At 45.9% G+C, this 20,000-nt stretch overlaps 1 protein-coding gene across 1 annotated transcript in view; it reads left to right on the top strand.

Moving 5' to 3' along the window:
* The window catches only part of ELAPOR1 (endosome-lysosome associated apoptosis and autophagy regulator 1), a 271,583-nt gene that overhangs the window by 231,319 nt on the left and 20,264 nt on the right, over window positions 1-20,000 (top strand). Inside the window, exons 17-18 of the mRNA XM_075853543.1 lie at window positions 1,312-1,438; window positions 3,780-3,958. Of these exons, the coding sequence (XP_075709658.1) occupies window positions 1,312-1,438; window positions 3,780-3,958 (306 nt within the window). The remainder of the gene's footprint in view (window positions 1-1,311; window positions 1,439-3,779; window positions 3,959-20,000) is intronic.

A 20,000-nucleotide genomic window follows, 5' to 3' on the forward strand; every position in this document is an offset into this window, starting at 1 on the left:
TTACAGAGTGAGTGAGCTTCCCCTGTCACCCATCGGTGGCCCGCAAATGCAATAATGGGTCTCTGATGGGGTGTCATGGCAGCCGGGGGCTTGATAAAAGCCCCTGTAATGGCAGGAAGGAGGTGAAGGGAAAGTGAGCCCTAATCTACCCACCGCCCTGTCCCTGCCTACTTGCAACGACCCGCCCTAGGCGACGAGGTACAATTGGGCGGCGGTCCCTACGCTGTCTAAGTGCACAGGAAAACAAACAGGGAACACGCAAGGGAAGGGGCAGTAGCCACGGAACGCCACGAGGAAACGGAGCGGCGAACGAACAGTCAGGACCAGGACGAAGTGAGTACACTCGAGCGGGCACGGAGACAGAAGCAAGCCAGGGGCAAAGCAAAGCAGGTCAAGCAGAACTGCAGCAAGGCAGAAGCACGGCAGAAGCAGGCTGGAGCAAGCAGCAGTGGGGCCAGGAATCCAAAAGAATTACAAGCACTGAGGGAGAGAACAGGGCAGGTAATAAAGGACAGGGGGCGGAGCTAACTCCGACAGACCAGGCCGCGATAGGCTCTCCCACTCCTGAGCCTGCCACCCTGGTTGGTGGGAGATGGTGTCAGTCGAACAGGTCTGGCCTCAGGTGTGGATTGATTAATCCCAGGAGTATACCTAGATGAAGTACCTGGCAGATCCCTAACAGCCCCCAGGTCTGCCCTGGAGATTGCCTGTCAGATTTAGGCCTGATTTACACGAGCGTGTGCGTTTTTCGCACGCAAAAAAACGCAGCGTTTTGCGTGCGCAAAAGACACTTGACAGCTCCGTGTGTCATCAGTGTATGATGCGCGGCTGCGTGATTTTCGCGCAGCCGCCATCATAGAGATGAGGCTAGTCGACGTCAGCCACTGTCCAGGGTGCTGAAAGAGTTAACTGATCGGCAGTAACTCTTTCAGCACCCTCGACAGTGAATTCCATGACTAAGGACGCTTGGAGCGTCTGAAACGCGTAGGCTCTCTATCTACCACTACCACAATTTTTCTCCATTATATCAGGATGTCACACCGTGCTCCTTACTCCTGATTTTAACCTGCCAAACATACTGGCCCATTAAACTTGGAAACAGTTCTTCCATTTTAAAATAACTGTCCGTGCTGGATTCAACCCCATTCTTTCTAGTTAAGGTTTTAAGCACTTAAACATATATTGTAAGCTTGGGGGAGTGAAAGGTTAGCAGCCATTAGAATTTTGAAATCCTGCTGCATTCATCTCAATTAACACTAAATAAAGTAAAACAATCTAATGGGACTGTATAACATTATCTTCTCGTTGCAGTAATTGCCCAGAAGGAACCTGTGATGGTTGTGTATTTCATTTTCTGTGGGAGACAGAACAGGCATGTCCTCTCTGTACTGAGAATGACTTCCATATCATCACAGGTGTGTGCCAGCATGGTATCCAGGTACGTAAATGAAAAATGGCATTGTTATTTTTTTGTTTTCCGTGCATTGTCTTTTTAACCCTTTCAGGACAGAGTCATTTTTTTGTGTTTTTTATTTTTCACCCCCCTCGTTGCAAGAGTCATAACATTTATATTTTTCCATCAATGGCGTGGTGTGACGGCTGATTTTTTGCAGGATGAGTTGTAGTTTATATTGGTACTACTTAAAATACCATATAATGTATTGGGAAACTGAAAACAAATTATTTGTGTGGTTGTATCTGAAAAAAAACTGTAATTCCTCCATTGTTTTTTGGGTTTCGTTTTTACGACTTTTACTGTGTGGTAAAACGACAACTTAACTTTATTCTGTGGCTGAATATAATTACGGCCATACCAAATTGATATATTTTTTTATGTTCTAGTACTTTTATAAAGAAAAAAGTATTTGTAATTTTTTGTTTCACCACGTTCTGAGACAAAACTTTTTTATTAATTTTGTCAATTGACCGGTGTGAGGGCTTAATTTTTGCAGAACGAGCTGTAGTTTTTATTGGTACCATTTTCTGGGTAAATACAACTATTTGACTACTTTTTATTACACGTTTTTTAAGAGCTAAGGTGACCAAAAAATAGCAATTCTGGTGGGGGTTTTTACAGACATGGCGATACCAAGGAAAAAAATTAGAAAACTTTTTTTTTATTCGTTTTTTTTCACTCCTGAAAACTCGATTGAACTTTTTTTTACACTTTTTATTAGTCTCCCTAGGGGACTTGAACCAGCGATCGTCAGGTTCAATACACTGCAAAACCTAAGTATTGCAGTATATTGCCATTTTTACAGGCTTCTCTGCCAGAGGCAGGGCTTAACAGAAACAGAAAGAATGCAGAACTGTGGGCCCTCATTAGGTCCCCGGGCTGCCATGACAACCATCGGCACCCCTTGTCGGAGGTTGTCCCCCTCTTTCTAACGGCTTAGATGCTGTGGTCTCTATTGACCACGGCATTTAATTGGTTAAACGGCCAGGAACCGAGTGATCGCTGTTCCTGGCCGTTAGTGCAGGGTGTCGGGGTTATACACAGCGGACACCTGCAGCATATGAAGTGTGAGCCCGCTTTGTCCTTCACCCCCCGCAGCTACGTCAAGGTGCGTGAAGGGGTAAAAAAGGTATCATTGTTATGCCAAATATTAATAAATGCATTAATTAGTAGCATGTAAGAGGTATGTGCATAAGGGGCAAAATTTACGCAACGGATTTCATTGCGAAAAATCGAACAAAAATCCGCTGAGAAAACCACTATGGAATTGTTGCACTGTTGTCGCGTTTTTTTCCCAGTTAGTACAATATGGAGGTAAAAGTTTTTCCTGTTTAGATTGAATTAAAAAAGTCTATACTTCCCTGGCGTTGGCACAGCGACAGCTCCCGCTGGCTGTTCTTCGTGCTGTTGGCCTCCTGGGATGATGCTTCATCCCATGTGACTGCTGCAGCCAATCAAAGGCTGTGATGGTCACATAGGCTGTAGCATCATCACAGGAAGTTAGAAACCGGAGGTGGGGAGTAGGAACATGTCGCTATGGCATCGTCCATGAATAGTATTGACTTCTGCTCTGTTTTACGCTGTGACGATTACGGAGAAAAATCAGCACAATTTGGTGCTGTCTTTCGGACGAAATTCCCTGCATGTTCCAGGTCAGATACACTGTGTACTATGCCACAGCGTATCCAACCTCTATGTACATACCCTAATATCAGCCATATAGCTATGACAGAGCATTATGGTATATCATATATATGTTATCTCATTTTAGTTGAAAAAAAATGTTTTTTAAATAAATAAAAGGAATGATAAAAACAAAAACAGAACAAAAATTAACAATACAATTTCTTTAGTCCCAAGTGATCTATTTTTTATTTTTTTTTCTCATCGCTGCATTCGAAGAGCCATAACTTATTTTTTTTCTCATCAATGTTAGCTGTATGATGACTTGTGTTTTTTTATTGTGGGATGAGTTGTATTATTTAATGGCATCGTTTTTGGGTATATTTAATATATTAACTTTTATACATTTTTGGGTGGGGGAGTTTGGAAGAAAAAAAAACAGCTATTCCGCCATTGTTTTTTGAGAATTTTTTTTCAACATTGTAAACCGTGTGGGCAACTTCTATTCTATTGGTTGTTGAGATTGCGGCGATACCAAACATATTTTGGTGTACTATTTTTAAACAATAATATAATTTTTATTGAAAACATTTTTTTGGGTGGTGGGAGAGACTTTTTTTTTTACTAAACTTTTTTTACTTTATTTTACTATATTTGTATATGATTATATTCCCTCTACCAATTCTGTTTTTTGTTTCAGAAAACAACTGCAGTTTGGCATACACCACGACTGTGTGTTGGGGGTATTGATCTTCCACCTCAGACTATTAGTATCTGTAAAACTTCAGATTTCTGGCTGAAGGTTGGAGTGATTGGTGGTATTTGTGCTGCACTTGTGCTGACAGCGTTTACTGGTTACTTTTGGAAGAAAAATCGAAAGTAAGTGTTCATGAAATGTTCATAACCGTAATATATAGTACATTGCCACTTTATTAAACACAATCATCCATGTAGCGTGTTGGATCAACTTTGGCCTTCAGAACTGCAAACATTTGTCGCGGCATAGATTCCACTAGATGTTGTAAATTCTTCTGCAGGAATATTGGCCCACATATGGTAGCTTCTCGCAGTTGCTGCAAAAATTGACTTCTGCTATAGGGTAAACAGTTGCCATTAAGGGGTGAGCTTGGTTGCCCACAATGCTTAGGTTAGTCCTACTGTTCAAACGTTAATTCACACATATCAGAGGACCCAGAGTATGCCAAGAAAGCATTCCCCACACCATTACACCAAATCCACCAGATTGAACTGTTGACATCCGACAGGAAGGGTGGATCGATTCATGCTGCTTGTGCGATTTCTCCACCCTCCAATTAGCATGGTAAAGAGAAATCTGGACTCATCTGACTAGGCAATGTTTTTACACTGCTCAGTGTCCAATATTTGTGATCTTTTGCCCGCTTAAGTCATTATTTTCTGTTTTCCTTAGACGGCAATGGCACGTGAACTGGTTTTCTGCTAATATTGCCCATCCATGCTAAGGAATAGCAGTTTTTGAAATACTGGCCCCAGCTACTGGCCATACTTCGCTCAAAGTTGCTCAGATTGCTTGATTTTCCCATTCTAATGTCGATTCACACTGAAACAGGTCCCCCGAAAACTGCTTACTTGATTTTATCCTGTACTCCGGGGTCACGTGTCTAATTTCCAAACAGGGAAGCTCTAATAAAGTGGCTATTCAGTCTTAACTATTTTGATATAAAAATAAATTATTTGCAAGAAAAAAAACGGTGGAAAGTATTATGCAAATTAATTATAATATCTTTTCATCCATGCATGTGACCTTTTCTTGTTTGTTACATTGGGGGGACACAGAACGTGGGTATATTCTGTTTCCACTAGGAGGCTTGACACTAAGAAATTAAATAGCCCCTAAGTACAGGATATACCCTGCCCACAGACAGTGAGTTTTTCAATCTTAGCTTAGTGTCCGTAGGAGGCAGACACTTCTGCTAATGCCAGGTTTTTTGTTTGTTTTCTTTTTAATTTTCAGCAAGAAAGATCGGACACAGGTTTGACATAGTCTCCCTGTTGTCCCCTCCTTAGTGGGTGGATGGTGTCGTATTAAAAATGCACCGTTTTCCACCCTGCCTATGTAAACTAGTGGGACAAAGTCCGCTCCTGCTGGTCACTCATCTGGGAGATGGAGGAAAGAAAGCACTGCGCTGGATGGTGAGTTTTAACCCACACACACACAGACACTCTGAAACCAGGCAGGACCGGCCCTTGGCCTATTTCTTCTTCCCCTATAGGTCCCCCAGCTTTGGTCCCTGGGCTTACTCCCTGTAGGAGTGTGTTCTTATTTCTGTCAGAACTAGGTAAACGCAGCTATTACTCCCCAAAGGGAGTATCTATTGCTGTGCAATACTGAGTGGTTCTATTGGTTTCGCTACTCCCACTAATACTGTGTGTGGTTTAGTAACCCCCTCTACTGCATGTCTGATACTAAGGGAGTTCACTCATGACAGACAACCATTACAATTTATTATGCATGTTCCAAATGCATTACTAAGTTTTCGTGTGGTCAGTATGCTTCCTTATGTAATGCATGCCGGCCTCCTGGCCAAAAGCCTGCGGCTTCTCAACCCCTCCCACTCCCAGTATTGCTCATGCCTGGTATGGTGGGTCTGGATTCGGAATGGGCCCCATAGCTTTTTTTTAGAACTGTCGATAACCTAGCGAATATGATTCCTACTCGCCCTCCCCTGGATTCTTGTTCTAGTTGTCATCACCTTGCCTCTACGTCCATGTCTTTTCATGGCAGACCCGAAAAGCAGACCAGGTCTGCTCATCTGCCTTCACTTTCACTGGCATCTTCTGTCTCACCTCCCCCACCGGAGGTTATGTCCGGTACTTTTTATCTCTCTAAAGAGTTTCTGTCGGAGGGCGAACTGATTCAAACTCTGATTCAGTTGGCAAGGGATCTAGCCCTCTCCCCACTTCTGTGGAGGTGCTTAATAGAGCTGTCCGTGACACCTTACAGGTCACTGATTTAGCGCCTTCTGCTTCAACTGACTCCATTTCCTATCTTCATTCTCAACGTTCCCAAGCGGTCTTTCCAGCCCATTCTGAACTTGAAAGTATTGTCTTTAAAGAATAGAAACACACGGACAAGAAGTTTTCTCATGTTTCCATTTCTTCTGGTCACTAAGAGTCTTTATGAAGGTTCTTTCTGACGTGATGATGCCCAAGTCCCTTCACCAAGTCCCCCTCCAGGGAAGACAACAAGACGGTGCTGAAGATCACCCTTAGTCAGTTCGGTTGGCTTATCAACCACTCCAAATCTTGCCTGTCTCCCTTCCAGAAGATTGTTTCTGGGCGTCACCTTTGACACTCTGTCTGCAAGAGTCTTCCTTCCTCCAGAGCGACCACCGATCCTTGGTGGCCTCGAAAACCATTCTTTTTGTGCAGTTCCACATGTTCGCTCTTCAGCAGGCGATCCTCTCCTGGTGGAATGCTACCTGGACTTCCTGGATCTGAAATTCATCCTTCCCCTCACAGTCCATCACTCACTTTCTAGGTGGATCTCTCCCGGGGTCGTTTGTTCCTTCCACTGAACTGGCTGATCCTCTCCACAGTTGCCAGTCTTAAGGGCTGAGGGGGCACCATTCAGACCCTCACGACTCAGGAGCTGTGGCCTCCATCGGAATCCTTCCTTCTCGTAAACCTTCAGGAGTTGAGGCACATATTTCATTGCCTGCTGCACTGGACATTGTTGCTGTCCGGATATCCAGTGCGGGTGTGAGCTAACTATGTTATGGCTTTGGCTTATCGAAATCACCAGGGTTACACATGCAACGTGGCGATAATGGCTGTGGTCGCAAAGCTACTGGCCTGGGGGTGAAGCTCACGTTCCTGCTCAGAAGGCAATACACATTCCCATGGTCGAAAACTGGGTCGCGGACTTCCTCAGTCACGAAAAGGTGGATCCTCTGGAGTAGTCTTCACCAGGAGGTCTTCGACCAAATATGTCTTAGGTGGGGTTGTCTGGATGTGGACCCTGGTGGCTTCCAGAGTTGATCTTCAGGTTCCCTACTTCATCTCTCGAGCCCGAGATCCTGAGGCCTACACTGGGGATGCTCTCATGGTACAGTGGTCTCACTTTAGCCTCCTATATATTTTTCCTCTTCTGCCTCGGCTCCTCCGACGTCTCAAGGTCGAGGAGATTCCAGCCATCTTGATAGCCCAAGATTGGCCACCTCGTCGTTGGTACACGGACCTCGTGTTCTTGCTGGCTGATGTCCAGTGGCCCTTGCCTCTCCGTCCCAACCTTCTCTCTCAAAAGAAGAAATAGCAGATAAAAACGGATATCTCCCTGGGGCTGCTAGGAGTTCTTTAAGGACTTTTTAGGTTGTTCCAAGAGTCAAGGATCCTCCAACTCTTATTTCCATATGCTTTATTTGTATAAGATACAATGCGTTTCGAAGCCAGACCGGCCACTTCCTCAGGTAAAATACAAATGGTAAAAGGAGCCCCTTGCAAGGGGTTATATCATAATGTCTTGTCATAAGGTTAAAGGTTATTGCAACTCAGACCAGACGTTTAGATAGTATGTAGATACATCCTTCCGACGGGGTACCAATGTCTTCAACCATATACAAATAAACTGGCTTTTCCGCTCTGATATGATTCTATTAAACCGAGTGACATCAGGGATTGGAACCTCACTTCTCTACATCTTGATCACGGCCCCACATTTCTCCAACATCAACCATACAATTATGAGAAAACGATCACTGTGATCGTTTGCCAACTTTTGATTTTGGATCCTGTATTGCAAGTGTTTGATGTGTTGTCCATGTTTGTTTTAATCTGTGCATATCTTTACCTACGAAGATAACGCAGTTATTTTACTATATTTTAACTATGATCATACTATTTTATCAATGGTTTCTAATAGCTTACTCCTATTTTTTATCCTTTACACATTTATAGATTTGCTCTTAAGTCCCTTTTACACCAACCGACACTCGGCCGGTGCAGCGAGCGCTGATCAACGAGCGGTCGTTACTACAATTGCTCATCTCCATACATTATCATCATGTCGGTAGCGCATCTTCCTGTTTACACAGGGAGATGTGCTGCCGACAATGATAATCTTTTACTTTTTTCAAACGATACAACCAGCAGATGATCGAGCGTTTGCAACGAGCGTTATATTAACGCTCGTCTGCCCGATAATCGTCCTGTGTAACACCCCCTTTACACCTATTGTAATCCTCTTTTGGACATATATTCTGCCTTTCCCATTCACATAACCTTGATTGTCTTGGATTTTGATTATACCTTAACTGGTTGCCGACACAGGACGAGTATGCACGTCCTGAGCGGCGAGCACTTCGCGCATTAGGACGAGCATACTCGTCCTGTGTGACAGCCGTCTGTTAGCGTCTGCGCGCGCGATCGAGAGCGGGGCAACGGCTGTAATACACAGCCACGGCCCCGCTCTGACAGCGGAGAGGAGAGAAACATCTTCTCTCCGCCGTTAACCCTTTGAACGCCGCGATGAAAGCTGATCGCGGCGTTCAAAGAGGCGGGACTGCACATTGATCGCGTCACAGAAAATAACTGTGACGCGATCAAAGCTCACAACTCGTATGGCCAGACAGCCCAGGGTCCAATGAAGGACCCCAGAGCTGTCTGAACATATTTCCTGTTGTTAGGGCATACTGAGGTATGCCCTAACAACTGCCTGTGTACAATCAGTCTAATGTACTGGCATATAGATCTATGCCAGTACATTACAGTTACAAAATAAAAATCAAAATGATAAATCCCTTTATGGGATTAAAAAAAAAAGTTAAATGAATGTAAAAAAAAATGAATCATAAATAAATAAATAAAAAGTAAAAAAAATACACAGAAACACACATTTTTTATAATAAATAAACTTTTAAAAATATAAGATCCAAAACATGAAATAATATAGACATATTTGGTATCGCCACGACTGTAACAACCTGTACAACAAATGTATAACATTATTTATGACGGAAAAAATATGAAGGAACTCCTCCAGCTCACCTTGTCACAGGAAGGATATAGGAGTCAGCAGCACGGATCCTCGTGTCGGCACACGCAGAAGATACAACAGAACCAGGAAAGTTGGAACCAGCGCTGGGAGTGTAGTTTCAGTAAAAACGGAAATCAAGTTTCCAAGTTTATTAGTCTCGGTTAAAATCGAAGCACAGGGGCTACGAAAGAATAAAGTGACAGGTAGGTACAGTCCAGAGTACAGAGAGAAGGAGAGAAAAGGCGGTAGCCTACGCGTTTCAGACCTTCGCTAGGTCCTTAGTCATGGCTTATGATAATCCATGACTAAGGACCTAGCGAAGGTCTGAAACGCGTAGGCTACCGCCTTTTCTCTCCTTCTCTCTGTACTCTGGACTGTACCTACCTGTCACTTTATTCTTTCGTAGCCCCTGTGCTTCGATTTTAACCGAGACTAATAAACTTGGAAACTTGATTTCCGTTTTTACTGAAACTACACTCCCAGCGCTGGTTCCAACTTTCCTGGTTCTGTTGTATTATTTATGATGATCTGTGTATGGCGTAAAAAAAAATAATATTAAAACTGCAGCGGAACTGCTTTTTTTCTGCATTTTCGCTAAAATAAAAATTTATAAAAATTAAACGATAATGTATTTGTACCAAAAACTGGGCCTCGAAACATGTTGTATCTTATACAAATAAAGCATATGGAAATAAGAGTTGTAGGATCCTTGACTCTTTGAACAACCTAAAAACTCCTTAAAGAACTCCTAGCAGCGCCAGGGTGATATATCCGTTTTTTTCTGCTATTGCATCTGGACGATCGCGATCCAGACGGAACCCAGGCTGCAGCATCATTTCGATATATGCACTATTGGATGTTGTGCTCTTAGCACAACGTGATCAGGTCAGCAGAACTGATCATCTTCTTGTCCACCTCTCCTTTTTACTGTGTGATGCACTATGTGCGCTCTGTGTTTTTTATTTATTTTCTTTTAGCAACATTATCTCTCAGGGGTCTCTCTTCTACCAGAATTTAAGGTCGCTACGTTTTAACATCGTGGCTGTTGAGGCCGCTGTACTGAGGGCTCGTGGTCTCTTGGAGAGTGTTATTCTCACTATGCTTAAGGCTAGGAAGCCTTCTTCAGCCCGCACTTACCATTGTACCTGGAAGACCTACTTTTGATTGCATTTTTCTCTGTCTAGAATTCTCTCTTTTCTGCAGAGTGGCTTGGATCAAGGCTTTATACACAGCTTCCAAAAGGGACAGGTGTCTGCACTACACAACTTGTTCGGCCATTGGCATCCAAGGCTGACGTCAAGACTTTTCTGCCGGGGGCGGCTCATGCGGTTCCCTCTTATCGTCCTTCGATTCCTTCTTGGGATCTCAATTTGGTTTTGGAGGTCTTACATTCGGCTGAACCCTTTCAAGAAATCTTCCTTCGTCTTCTATCCTGGAAAGCTTTTTTTGTCGCAGTGCGTCCATCCACAGGGTCTCTAAATTAAAGGCTCTATTTTGCCATTCTCCATTTATGACTTCATCAGGACAAGGCGGTGCCCCGCATGGTGCCATCTTTTCTGACTAAGGTTATTTCGGCTTTTCACATGAATGAGAACATAATTTTGCGAGTCCCTCCACAAACAGGATGTTGTTCGAGCCTTGCGGACTTACCTTTCTGTCACTGCTTTCCTTCTGGAGGTCAGATTCCTTGTTCATCCATGTTTTTTGTTCTTGGTTATCAGTTTGAGGGATTCTTCTCTATTGTTTCACACACATTTTCTTACCATGTATCTGCTTCTCCTGTGAGAAAGGGGAGGGACTACTTTTTTATTTCTTCATGTCAAGTTTCTTAGTGGCAACAACATATACCCACAGTCTGTGTCCAGTGGCGGATTAAGTAAACCATGGGTCCCTGGGCTGTTTCACAAGCTTGGGCCCCCATCTCCACCACCGCCCTGCCACGTCATGTCTATATTAAACACCACCTTTCTGTGCGAGCATTGACAAATGAGTGCTACGATTCCCCTTGTCAAAGGGCTGTGTCCCTACATACTGACAGTCTCCAACCATCGCTGACAGTATCACACTGTGTAGGGACATATCCTTCTGACAAGGGGAATGGTAACACGCATTTGTCTATTAGTCCTGGGTACACAAAGACTTTATGTGGAATACAAGGATTTCCGATAACTGACATGTCAGGAGAGGTGACAGATCTATAAATGCAATGACTCACAGGAGATGTCTTCACTGATGGGTCGTTCTCTTTTCTTCTCCATCTGACACAGACCGCTATGGCGACTTCTCCTGATGACTGCAGAGTTTCCTGATGAGAAATCTTTTCCCCTTGATTCTGTAGCCATTTTCAATGTCTATAGCAACATAAAAATTCAGAAATAAACAGCATAAATTGTCTTATACCCTAGACCCCTAAGCAAATTAAGACCCAGGCCCATACATTAACTCAAACCAATAAATTCAGTCCCCAAGGGGTAACTAAAGTTTTAAAAAACATTTGGCGTGTCATAGTGAGAGTGATATGTCAGAAGTTTTGATCGATGGGGGTCCCAGCATTGAGACCACCACCGATCACTAAAACAAAGCAGCAGGAGTGCTCTGGTGAGCGCTGTTCCACTTCATTTCTGATTGTGTTTCCTCGGCGCGGTGTACGGACTCATAGACTTTCTGTTGTGCCCATACACCGCATGCTCGGCTATCAGAGGAAAGACGATCAGAAACAAAGTGGCACAGCACTCACCGGAGCGCTTCTGCCACTTTGTTTCAGCGATTGGTGGGGTCTCAGTGCCCGGACCCCCACCGATTAGAACATTTGACATGTCACTATGACATGTAATTTTTTAAAAAAAGTTTAGTTAGTTACCCTTTAAGCAGTCAGACACCCCTCCCCAGTTCATCTGACTGACTGCTGAGTGCCCTATGGGAGGGTCTAAGCGTCTGACACTTAGGGCGGATTTACACGAGCGTGTGCGTTTTGCGCACGCAAAAAATGCGGCGTTTTGCGCGCTCAAAAGGCACTTAACAGCTCCGTGTGTCATCACCATATGATGTGCGGCTGCGTGCCTTTTGCGCAGCCGCCATCATTATGACACTCTGTTTGTATGCTTGTAAACAGAAAAGCACGTGGTGCTTTTCTGTTTGCAATCATAGTTTTACTGCTGTTGAGCAAATCACGCACGTCCCACGGAGGTGCCTCCGTGTGGCATGCGTGATTTTCACGCACCCATTGACTTCAATGGGTGCGTGATGCGCAAAAAACGCAGAAATATAGGAGATGTCGTGAGTTTTACGCAGCGGACTCACGCTGCGCAAAAATCACTGACAGTCTGCACTGCCCCATATACTTGTATAGGTCCGTGTGACGCGAGTGAAAAGCACGCGCGTTGCACGGACGCATTACACGTTTGTGTAAATCCGCCCTTATGGCTCTGGGGGGGAAGGAGTAATTCCCCTATAGAACCCTCAACAGTCAATAAAACGCACTGACCCCCCCCCCCTGCAGTATAGTAACTACTGAGGGCTCTATGGGGGAGATTATACTGCAGGGGGGGAGTTATGAGCATCTGACTTACTGCAGAGGGCTCTATGGGTGGGAAATTATTTCGCACACAAAAAATTAGAGATTAAACACCCTATATACAATTCACACTAACACCACACACTATATCTTCAAACCACACTGTAATGATGGGGGTAGGGAATTGGACAAGTGAGCCCTAATCTACCCGCCACTCTGTCCCTGCCTACTTGCAACGACCCGCCCTAGGCGACGGGGTACAACTGGGCGGCGGTCCCTACGCTCAGTAAGTGCACGAGACAAACAGACAAGGGTACACAAAGTTAAGGGAAATGGGGCAGTTGCCCACGGCAACACCGTGAGCAACAAGAGTGGTGAACGAGCCGAGTCAAACCAGGAATGTACGAGGTACCAAACACAGAGCAGGAGAGTAGTCAGTAAGCCAGGGTCAGTATGGAGCAGGATCAAATAGTAAGGAGCTGTAGCTGGGCCAGGAAACCACACGAGAAGAATCACAAACAAAGGAGGAACAGGAAAGGCAGGATATAAATAGACAGAGGGCGGGAGCTAGCTCCGTCTGGCCAGGCTGCGAAAGGCTCTCCCACTCCTAAGCCTGCCTTCCTGAGTGGTGGAAGATGGAGTCAGTCTCAGAGACATAGACTCAGGTGCAGACTGATTACCTATGAGCGTATACACAGAAGTTGTGCCTGGCAGATCCTTTACAGTACCCCCCCTTTTATGAGGGGCCACCGGACCCTTTCTAAGTGGACCTAGTTTATTGGGGATATGAGGGTGGAACTTCCTGACCAATACCCCAGCGTGAACATCCCGGGCGGGTACCCAAGTCCTCTCCTCAGGCCCGTATCCTCTCCAATTGACAAGGTACTGGAGGGAGCCTTGCTGTCCACAATCTTGGCCACCTCGAATTCCACCCCCTCAGGGGTGAGAACGGGAACAGGAGGTTTTCTCGAGGGAGCCAAGGACGGGGAGCAGCGTTTAAGGAGGGAGGCATGAAACACGTCGTGTATTCGAAAAGATGGGGGCAACTCCAGTCGGAAGGAGACAGGATTGAGGACTTCAATGACCTTATACGGCCCAATAAACCGGGGAGCAAACTTCTTGGACGGGACCTTAAGGCGCAAGTTCCTAGACGATAACCACACCAGATCCCCGACCATAAACAAGGGGTTAGCAGAACGTCTTCTATCAGCCTGAGTTTTTTGTACACTCTGGGACGCCTCTAGGTTCTTCTGAACCTGGGCCCAGACTGTGCACAGTTCCCGATGAACGACCTCTACCTCGGTATTGTTGGAACTACCAGATGAAACGGAGGAGAACCGTGGATTAAACCCAAAATTACAGAAAAAGGGGGAGACCCCTGACGAGTTACTGACCCAGTTATTAAGGGAAAATTTGGCGAGGGGAATGAATGAGACCCAATCATATTGACAGTCAGATATAAAACACCTTAAATATTGTTCTAGAGATTGATTAGTCCTCTCAGTTTGGCCATTAGTTTCAGGATGGAAGGCAGAGGAGAAGGACAGATCAATCTCCAACTTTTTACAGAAGGCTCTCCAAAACAATGAAACAAATTGTACCCCTCTGTCCGAAACAATATTGACAGGGACCCCATGGAGACGCAGGATGTGTTTGACAAACAAGGTAGCTAACGTCTTGGCATTGGGTAGTTTTTTGAGGGGTACAAAGTGGCAAATCTTACTGAAGCGGTCTACTACAACCCACACCACCGACTTGCCTTGAGATGGAGGCAAATCGGTGATAAAATCCATGGAGATATGGGTCCAAGGTCTCTGGGGAATGGGCAAAGAACGTAGTAGGCCCGCTGGTCGGGACCTAGGAGTCTTGGACCTAGCACAAGCCTCACAAGCGGCGACGTAGGCCTTAACGTCTTTAGGCAACCCAGGCCACCAATAGTTTCTAGCAATGAGGTGTTTGGTACCCAGGACGCCTGGATGACCAGATAGTGCGGAGTCATGGTTTTCCCTAAGTACCCTTAGCCGGAATTGCAGGGGAACAAACAGCTTGTTCTCAGGAAGGTTCCCGGGAGCTGAACCTTGATCAGCCGCAATTTCAGAGACTAAATCAGAATCAATAGAAGAAATGATTATACCAGGAGGCAAAATACAAGCAGGATCTTCCTCCGAAGGAGGGCTGGCCATGAAGCTACGCGACAGTGCATCAGCCTTAATATTTTTAGACCCAGCCCTATAGGTAACCAAAAAGTTGAATCTGGTAAAAAATAGCGCCCATCGAGCTTGTCTTGGGTTTAGCCTCCAGGCAGATTCTTGTGGTCGGTAAGGACAGTTACCTGATGCCTAGCCCCCTCCAGGAAGTGGCGCCACTCTTCAAATGCCCATTTAATGGCTAAGAGTTCATGGTTGCCAATATCATAGTTACTCTCAGTGGGCGAAAACTTCCTGGAGAAGTAGGCACAGGGACGGAGATGGGTGAGGGACCTGGTACCTTGGGACAAGACAGCCCCCACTCCCACCTCGGATGCGTCAACTTCCACGATAAATGGCTCCATTTGGTTGGGCTGAACCAGCACCGGGGCCGAGATAAAGCACTTCTTAAGGACCTCAAAAGCCTGGACAGCCTCAGGAGGCCAGTGGAGGAGATCGGCACCTTTGCGAGTGAGGTCCGTAAGAGGCTTAGCGATGACCGAGAAGTTAGCAATATATCTCCTGTAATAATTATCGAACCCCAAGAAACACTGTAACGCCTTCAGGGAGGCAGGTTGGACCCATTCTGCCACAGCCTGGACCTTGGCGGGGTCCATGCGAAATTCTTGAGGAGTGAGGATTTGACCCAAAAATGGTATTTCCTGTACCCCAAACACACATTTTTCGGTTTTAGCAAACAATTTGTTTTCCCGAAGGACCTGGAGCACCTTCCTGACATGCTCAATGTGGGAGGACAACTCCTTGGAAAACACCAGTATGTCATCAAGGTACACTACAAGAAATACCCCCAGGTAATCTCTTAAAATCTCATTTATGAAATTCTGGAAGACCGCAGGAGCATTACACAACCCAAAGGGCATGACGAGGTATTCGAAATGACCTTCGGGCGTGTTAAACGCAGTCTTCCACTCATCCCCCTCTTTGATGCGGATAAGGTTATACGCCCCCCGTAGATCAAACTTAGAGAACCATTGGGCCCCCTGAACCTGATTAAAGAGATCAGGAATGAAAGGAAGGGGATACTGGTTCCTTACAGTGACCTTATTCAAGTTACGGTAGTCAATGCATGGCCTAAGACCACAATCCTTCTTCCTTACGAAGAAGAAGCCAGCACCTACCGGAGAAGTAGAGGGGCGAATGTAACCCTTGGCCAGGCATTCCTGGATAAACTCTCTCGTGGCTTCACGTTCGGGACAAGAAGGATTAAATATCCTACCCTTAGGGAGCTTAGCTCCTGGTACCAATTCGATAGCGCAATCGTATTCTCTATGAGGAGGTAACACTCGGAGACCTCCTTAGAGAAAACATCAGCGAAGTCCTGAACAAACTCAGGTAGCGTGTTCACCTCCTCAGGGGGAGAAATAGAATTAACAGAAAAACATGACGTCAAGCATTCATTACCCCATTTGGTAAGCTCCCCAGTATTCCAGTCAAACGTGGGATTATGCAACTGCAACCAGGGAAGGCCTAAAACCAAATCGGACGATAATCCCTGCATCAACAGTACAGAGCACTGCTCCAAATGCATGGAGCCAACAAGGAGTTCAAAAACAGGGGTATGCTGTGTAAAATAACCATTAGCAAGAGGAGTGGAGTCGATACCCACTACCGGGACAGGTTTAGCCAAATCAATCAAAGGCATAGCTAGAGACATAGCAAATTCCACAGACATGATATTAGCAGAAGACCCTGAATCTACGAAGGCACTGCCGGTAGCAGACCTACCACCAAAAGAGACCTGAAAGGGAAGCAAGATTTTATTACGTTTCATAGTTATGGGAAATACCTGTGCGCCCAAGTGACCTCCCCGATGATCACTTAGGCGCGGAAGTTTTCCGGCTGCTTATTCTTACGCCTAGGACAGGTGTTCACTTGGTGCTTGTCATCCCCACAATAGAAGCAGAGACCATTCTTCCTGCGGAACTCTCTACGTTGTCGGGGGGACACGGAGGCCCCGAGTTGCATAGGTACCTCCGAGTCTTCCGTGGAAGAGCGAAGCAACGGGACCTCGGGAGGCATCATGGGGGAGTCAGAGGGGAAAACACAAAAACGTTCAAGTTGTCGTTCCCTGAGACGTCGGTCAAGTCGTACCGCTAAAGCCATAACCTGTTCTAGGGAGTCAGAAGAGGGTTAGCTAACTAGCAGGTCTTTCAGGGCGTTCGACAGACCCAACCTAAACTGGCACCTTAAGGCAGGGTCATTCCACCGAGAAGCTACGCACCACTTCCTAAAGTCAGAACAATACTCCTCAACAGGTCTCTTACCCTGACGTAAGGTCACCAGCTGACTCTCGGCAAAGGCATTCCTGTCAGTCTCGTCATAAATGAGTCCAAGAGCAGAAAAGAAACGATCAACGGAGGAAAGTTCAGGGGCGTCAGGAGCCAAGGAGAAGGCCCACTCGGGGCCTTTCCTGGAGCCGGGACATAATTATACCCACCCGCTGGCTCTCAGAACCTGAGGAGTGAGGCTTTAAGTAAAAGTAGAGCCTACAACTCTCCCGGAAGGAGAGAAAAGTCCTCCGGGCCCGTGAGAACCGGTCAGGCAACTTGAGGTGGGGTTCAAGAGGTGAGGTGAGGGGCACTACCATGGTAGCGTCAGGCTGGTTGACCCTCTGAGCCAGGGCCTGGACCTGTAGGGAGAGACCCTGCATCTGCTGGGCCAGGGTCTCAAGGGGGTCCATAGTAGTGTCAGGGACCAGGGTAGACTAGGTGTATGGGCTTGTGATTATTTAATGATGGGGGTAGGGAAACGGACAAGTGAGCCCTAATCTACCCGCCACTCTGTCCCTGTCTACTTGTAACGACCCGCCCTAGGCGACGGGGTACAACTGGGCGGCGGTCCCTATGCTCAGTAAGTGCACGAGACAAACAGACAAGGGTACACAAAGCTAAGGGAAATGGGGCAGTTGCCCACTGCAACACCGTGAGCAACAAGAGTGGTGAACGAGCCGACTCAAACCAGGAGTGTACGAGGTACCAAACACAGAGCAGGAGAGTAGTCAGTAAGCCAGGGTCAGTATGGAGCAGGATCAAATAGTAAGGAGCTGTAGCTGGGCCAGGAAACCACACGAGAAGAATCACAAGCAAAGGAGGAACAGGAAAGGCAGGATATAAATAGACAGAGGGCGGGAGCTAGCTCCGTCTGGCCAGGCTGCGATAGGCTCTCCCACTCCTAAGCCTGCCTTCCTGAGTGGTGGAAGATGGTGTCAGTCTCAGAGACATAGACTCAGGTGCAGACTGATTACCTATGGGCGTATACACAGAAGTTGTGCCTGGCAGATCCTTTACACACACACACTACACGCACACACTATATAGACTTAATAATAATAATAATAATAATAATCTTTATTTATATAGCGCCAACATATTACGCAGCACTTTACAATTTAGAGGGGACATGAAACAAACAATATCAGACATTACATAGTGACAAAGTTCATTTACAATTCAAACCTGGGGAGTGAGGACCCTGCTCGCAAGAGCTTACAATCTATGAGGACATAAGGGAGACACAAAGTGTAATAGTGTTTGTTCTGTACAATGGTCCGGCCATTTTTATACACATGCGGTGGTAACATAAAGCTGCATGAGCCTGTCACCAGCCAGTATCCGTGTATGACGGACATGAAGAGAAGGAGTGGGAGGGAATCTTATTCTGATGACTAATCTAAAAGGAGGGCCATGGAAAGGAGTCAGATTAGGGAATGTTATAGGCCTGTCTAAATAGATGTGTTTTCAGGGCACGTTTAAAACTGTGGATATTGGAAATTAATCGGATTGTCTGGGGTAGCGCATTCCAGAGGACGGGTGCAGAACGAGAGAAATCTTGGAGACGGGAGTGGGAGGTTCGGATTATGGAGGATTTTAATCTAAGGTCGTTGGCAGAACGTAGAGCCCGAGTAGGGTGGTAGACAGAGATGAGGGAGGAGATGTAAGGAGGTGCAGCACTGTGGAAAGCTTTGTGGGTGAGAGTAATAAGTTTGAATTTTATTCGGAAGGGGATGGGCAACCAGTGCAGTGACTGGCACAGATTAGAGGCGTTGGTGTAGCGGTTGGTCATAAAGATGAGCCTGGCTGCTGCATTGAGGATAGATTGGAGAGGGGAGAGTTTAGTGAGGGGAAGACCAACTAGTAATGAGTTACAGTAGTCAAGACGAGAGTGAATCAGAGCAACAATGAGAGTTTTGGCGGTTTCCTCCGTAAGAAAAGAGCGGATTCTGGAGATGTTTTTTAGGTGAAAATGACAGGAGCGTGAAAGTGATTGTATGTGAGGAGTAAAGGAAAGATCTGAGTCAAAAATAACCCCGAGACAGCGGGCGTGCTGCTTAGGAGTGATGGTAGTGCCACACACAGAGATGGAGACATCAGGTTTAGGGAGGTTAGTAGATGGTGGGAACACAAGGAGCTCAGTTTTGGAAAGATCAGATAGAGAGAGGACATGATGTTAGAGACAGCAGACAGACAATCACTGGTGTTCTGTATTAGAGCAGGGGTGATGTCACGGGAAGAGGTATATAATTGGGTGTCAACAGCGTAGAGATGGTACTGGAAGCCAAATCTGCTGATGGTTTGTCCAATAGGGGATGTGTAGAGAGAAAAGAGCAGCGGACCTAGGACTGATCCCTGAGGAACCCCGATAGCAAGGGGAAGAGGAGAAGAAGTAGAACCAGCAAATGACACACTGAACGAGCGGTCAGAGAGATAGGAGGAAAACCAAGAGAGAGCCGCATCCTTGAGGCCAATAGAGTGGAGCATGTTAAGTAGGAGTTTGTGGTCTACAGTGTCAAAGGCTGCAGAGAGATCCAAAAGAATAAGGAGAGAGGATTTACCATCCGATTTAGCCACCAAGAGATCATTTGAGACTTTAGTAAGGGCAGTTTCTGTGGAGTGTAGAGTGCGGAAACCAGATTGTAAGGGGTCAAGAATGGAGTTAGCAGAGAGATAGCAGATAAGGCGAAAGTAGACCAAGCGTTCCAGGAGTTTGGAGATGAAGGGCAGATTAGAGACTGGTCGGCAGTTAGCAGCGCTGGATGGGTCAAGAGTTGGTTTTTTCAGTAATGGGTTTATAATGGCATGTTTAAAAGCGGAGGGAAAGATACCAGAGGAAAGAGAGAGGTTAAATATTTTAGTCAGGTGACTAGTGACAGCTGGGGAGAGAGACTGGAGGAGGTGTGAGGGGACAGGA

This window comes from Rhinoderma darwinii, chromosome 2 (assembly GCF_050947455.1).
Source record: "Rhinoderma darwinii isolate aRhiDar2 chromosome 2, aRhiDar2.hap1, whole genome shotgun sequence".
Lineage (NCBI taxonomy): Eukaryota > Metazoa > Chordata > Amphibia > Anura > Rhinodermatidae > Rhinoderma > Rhinoderma darwinii.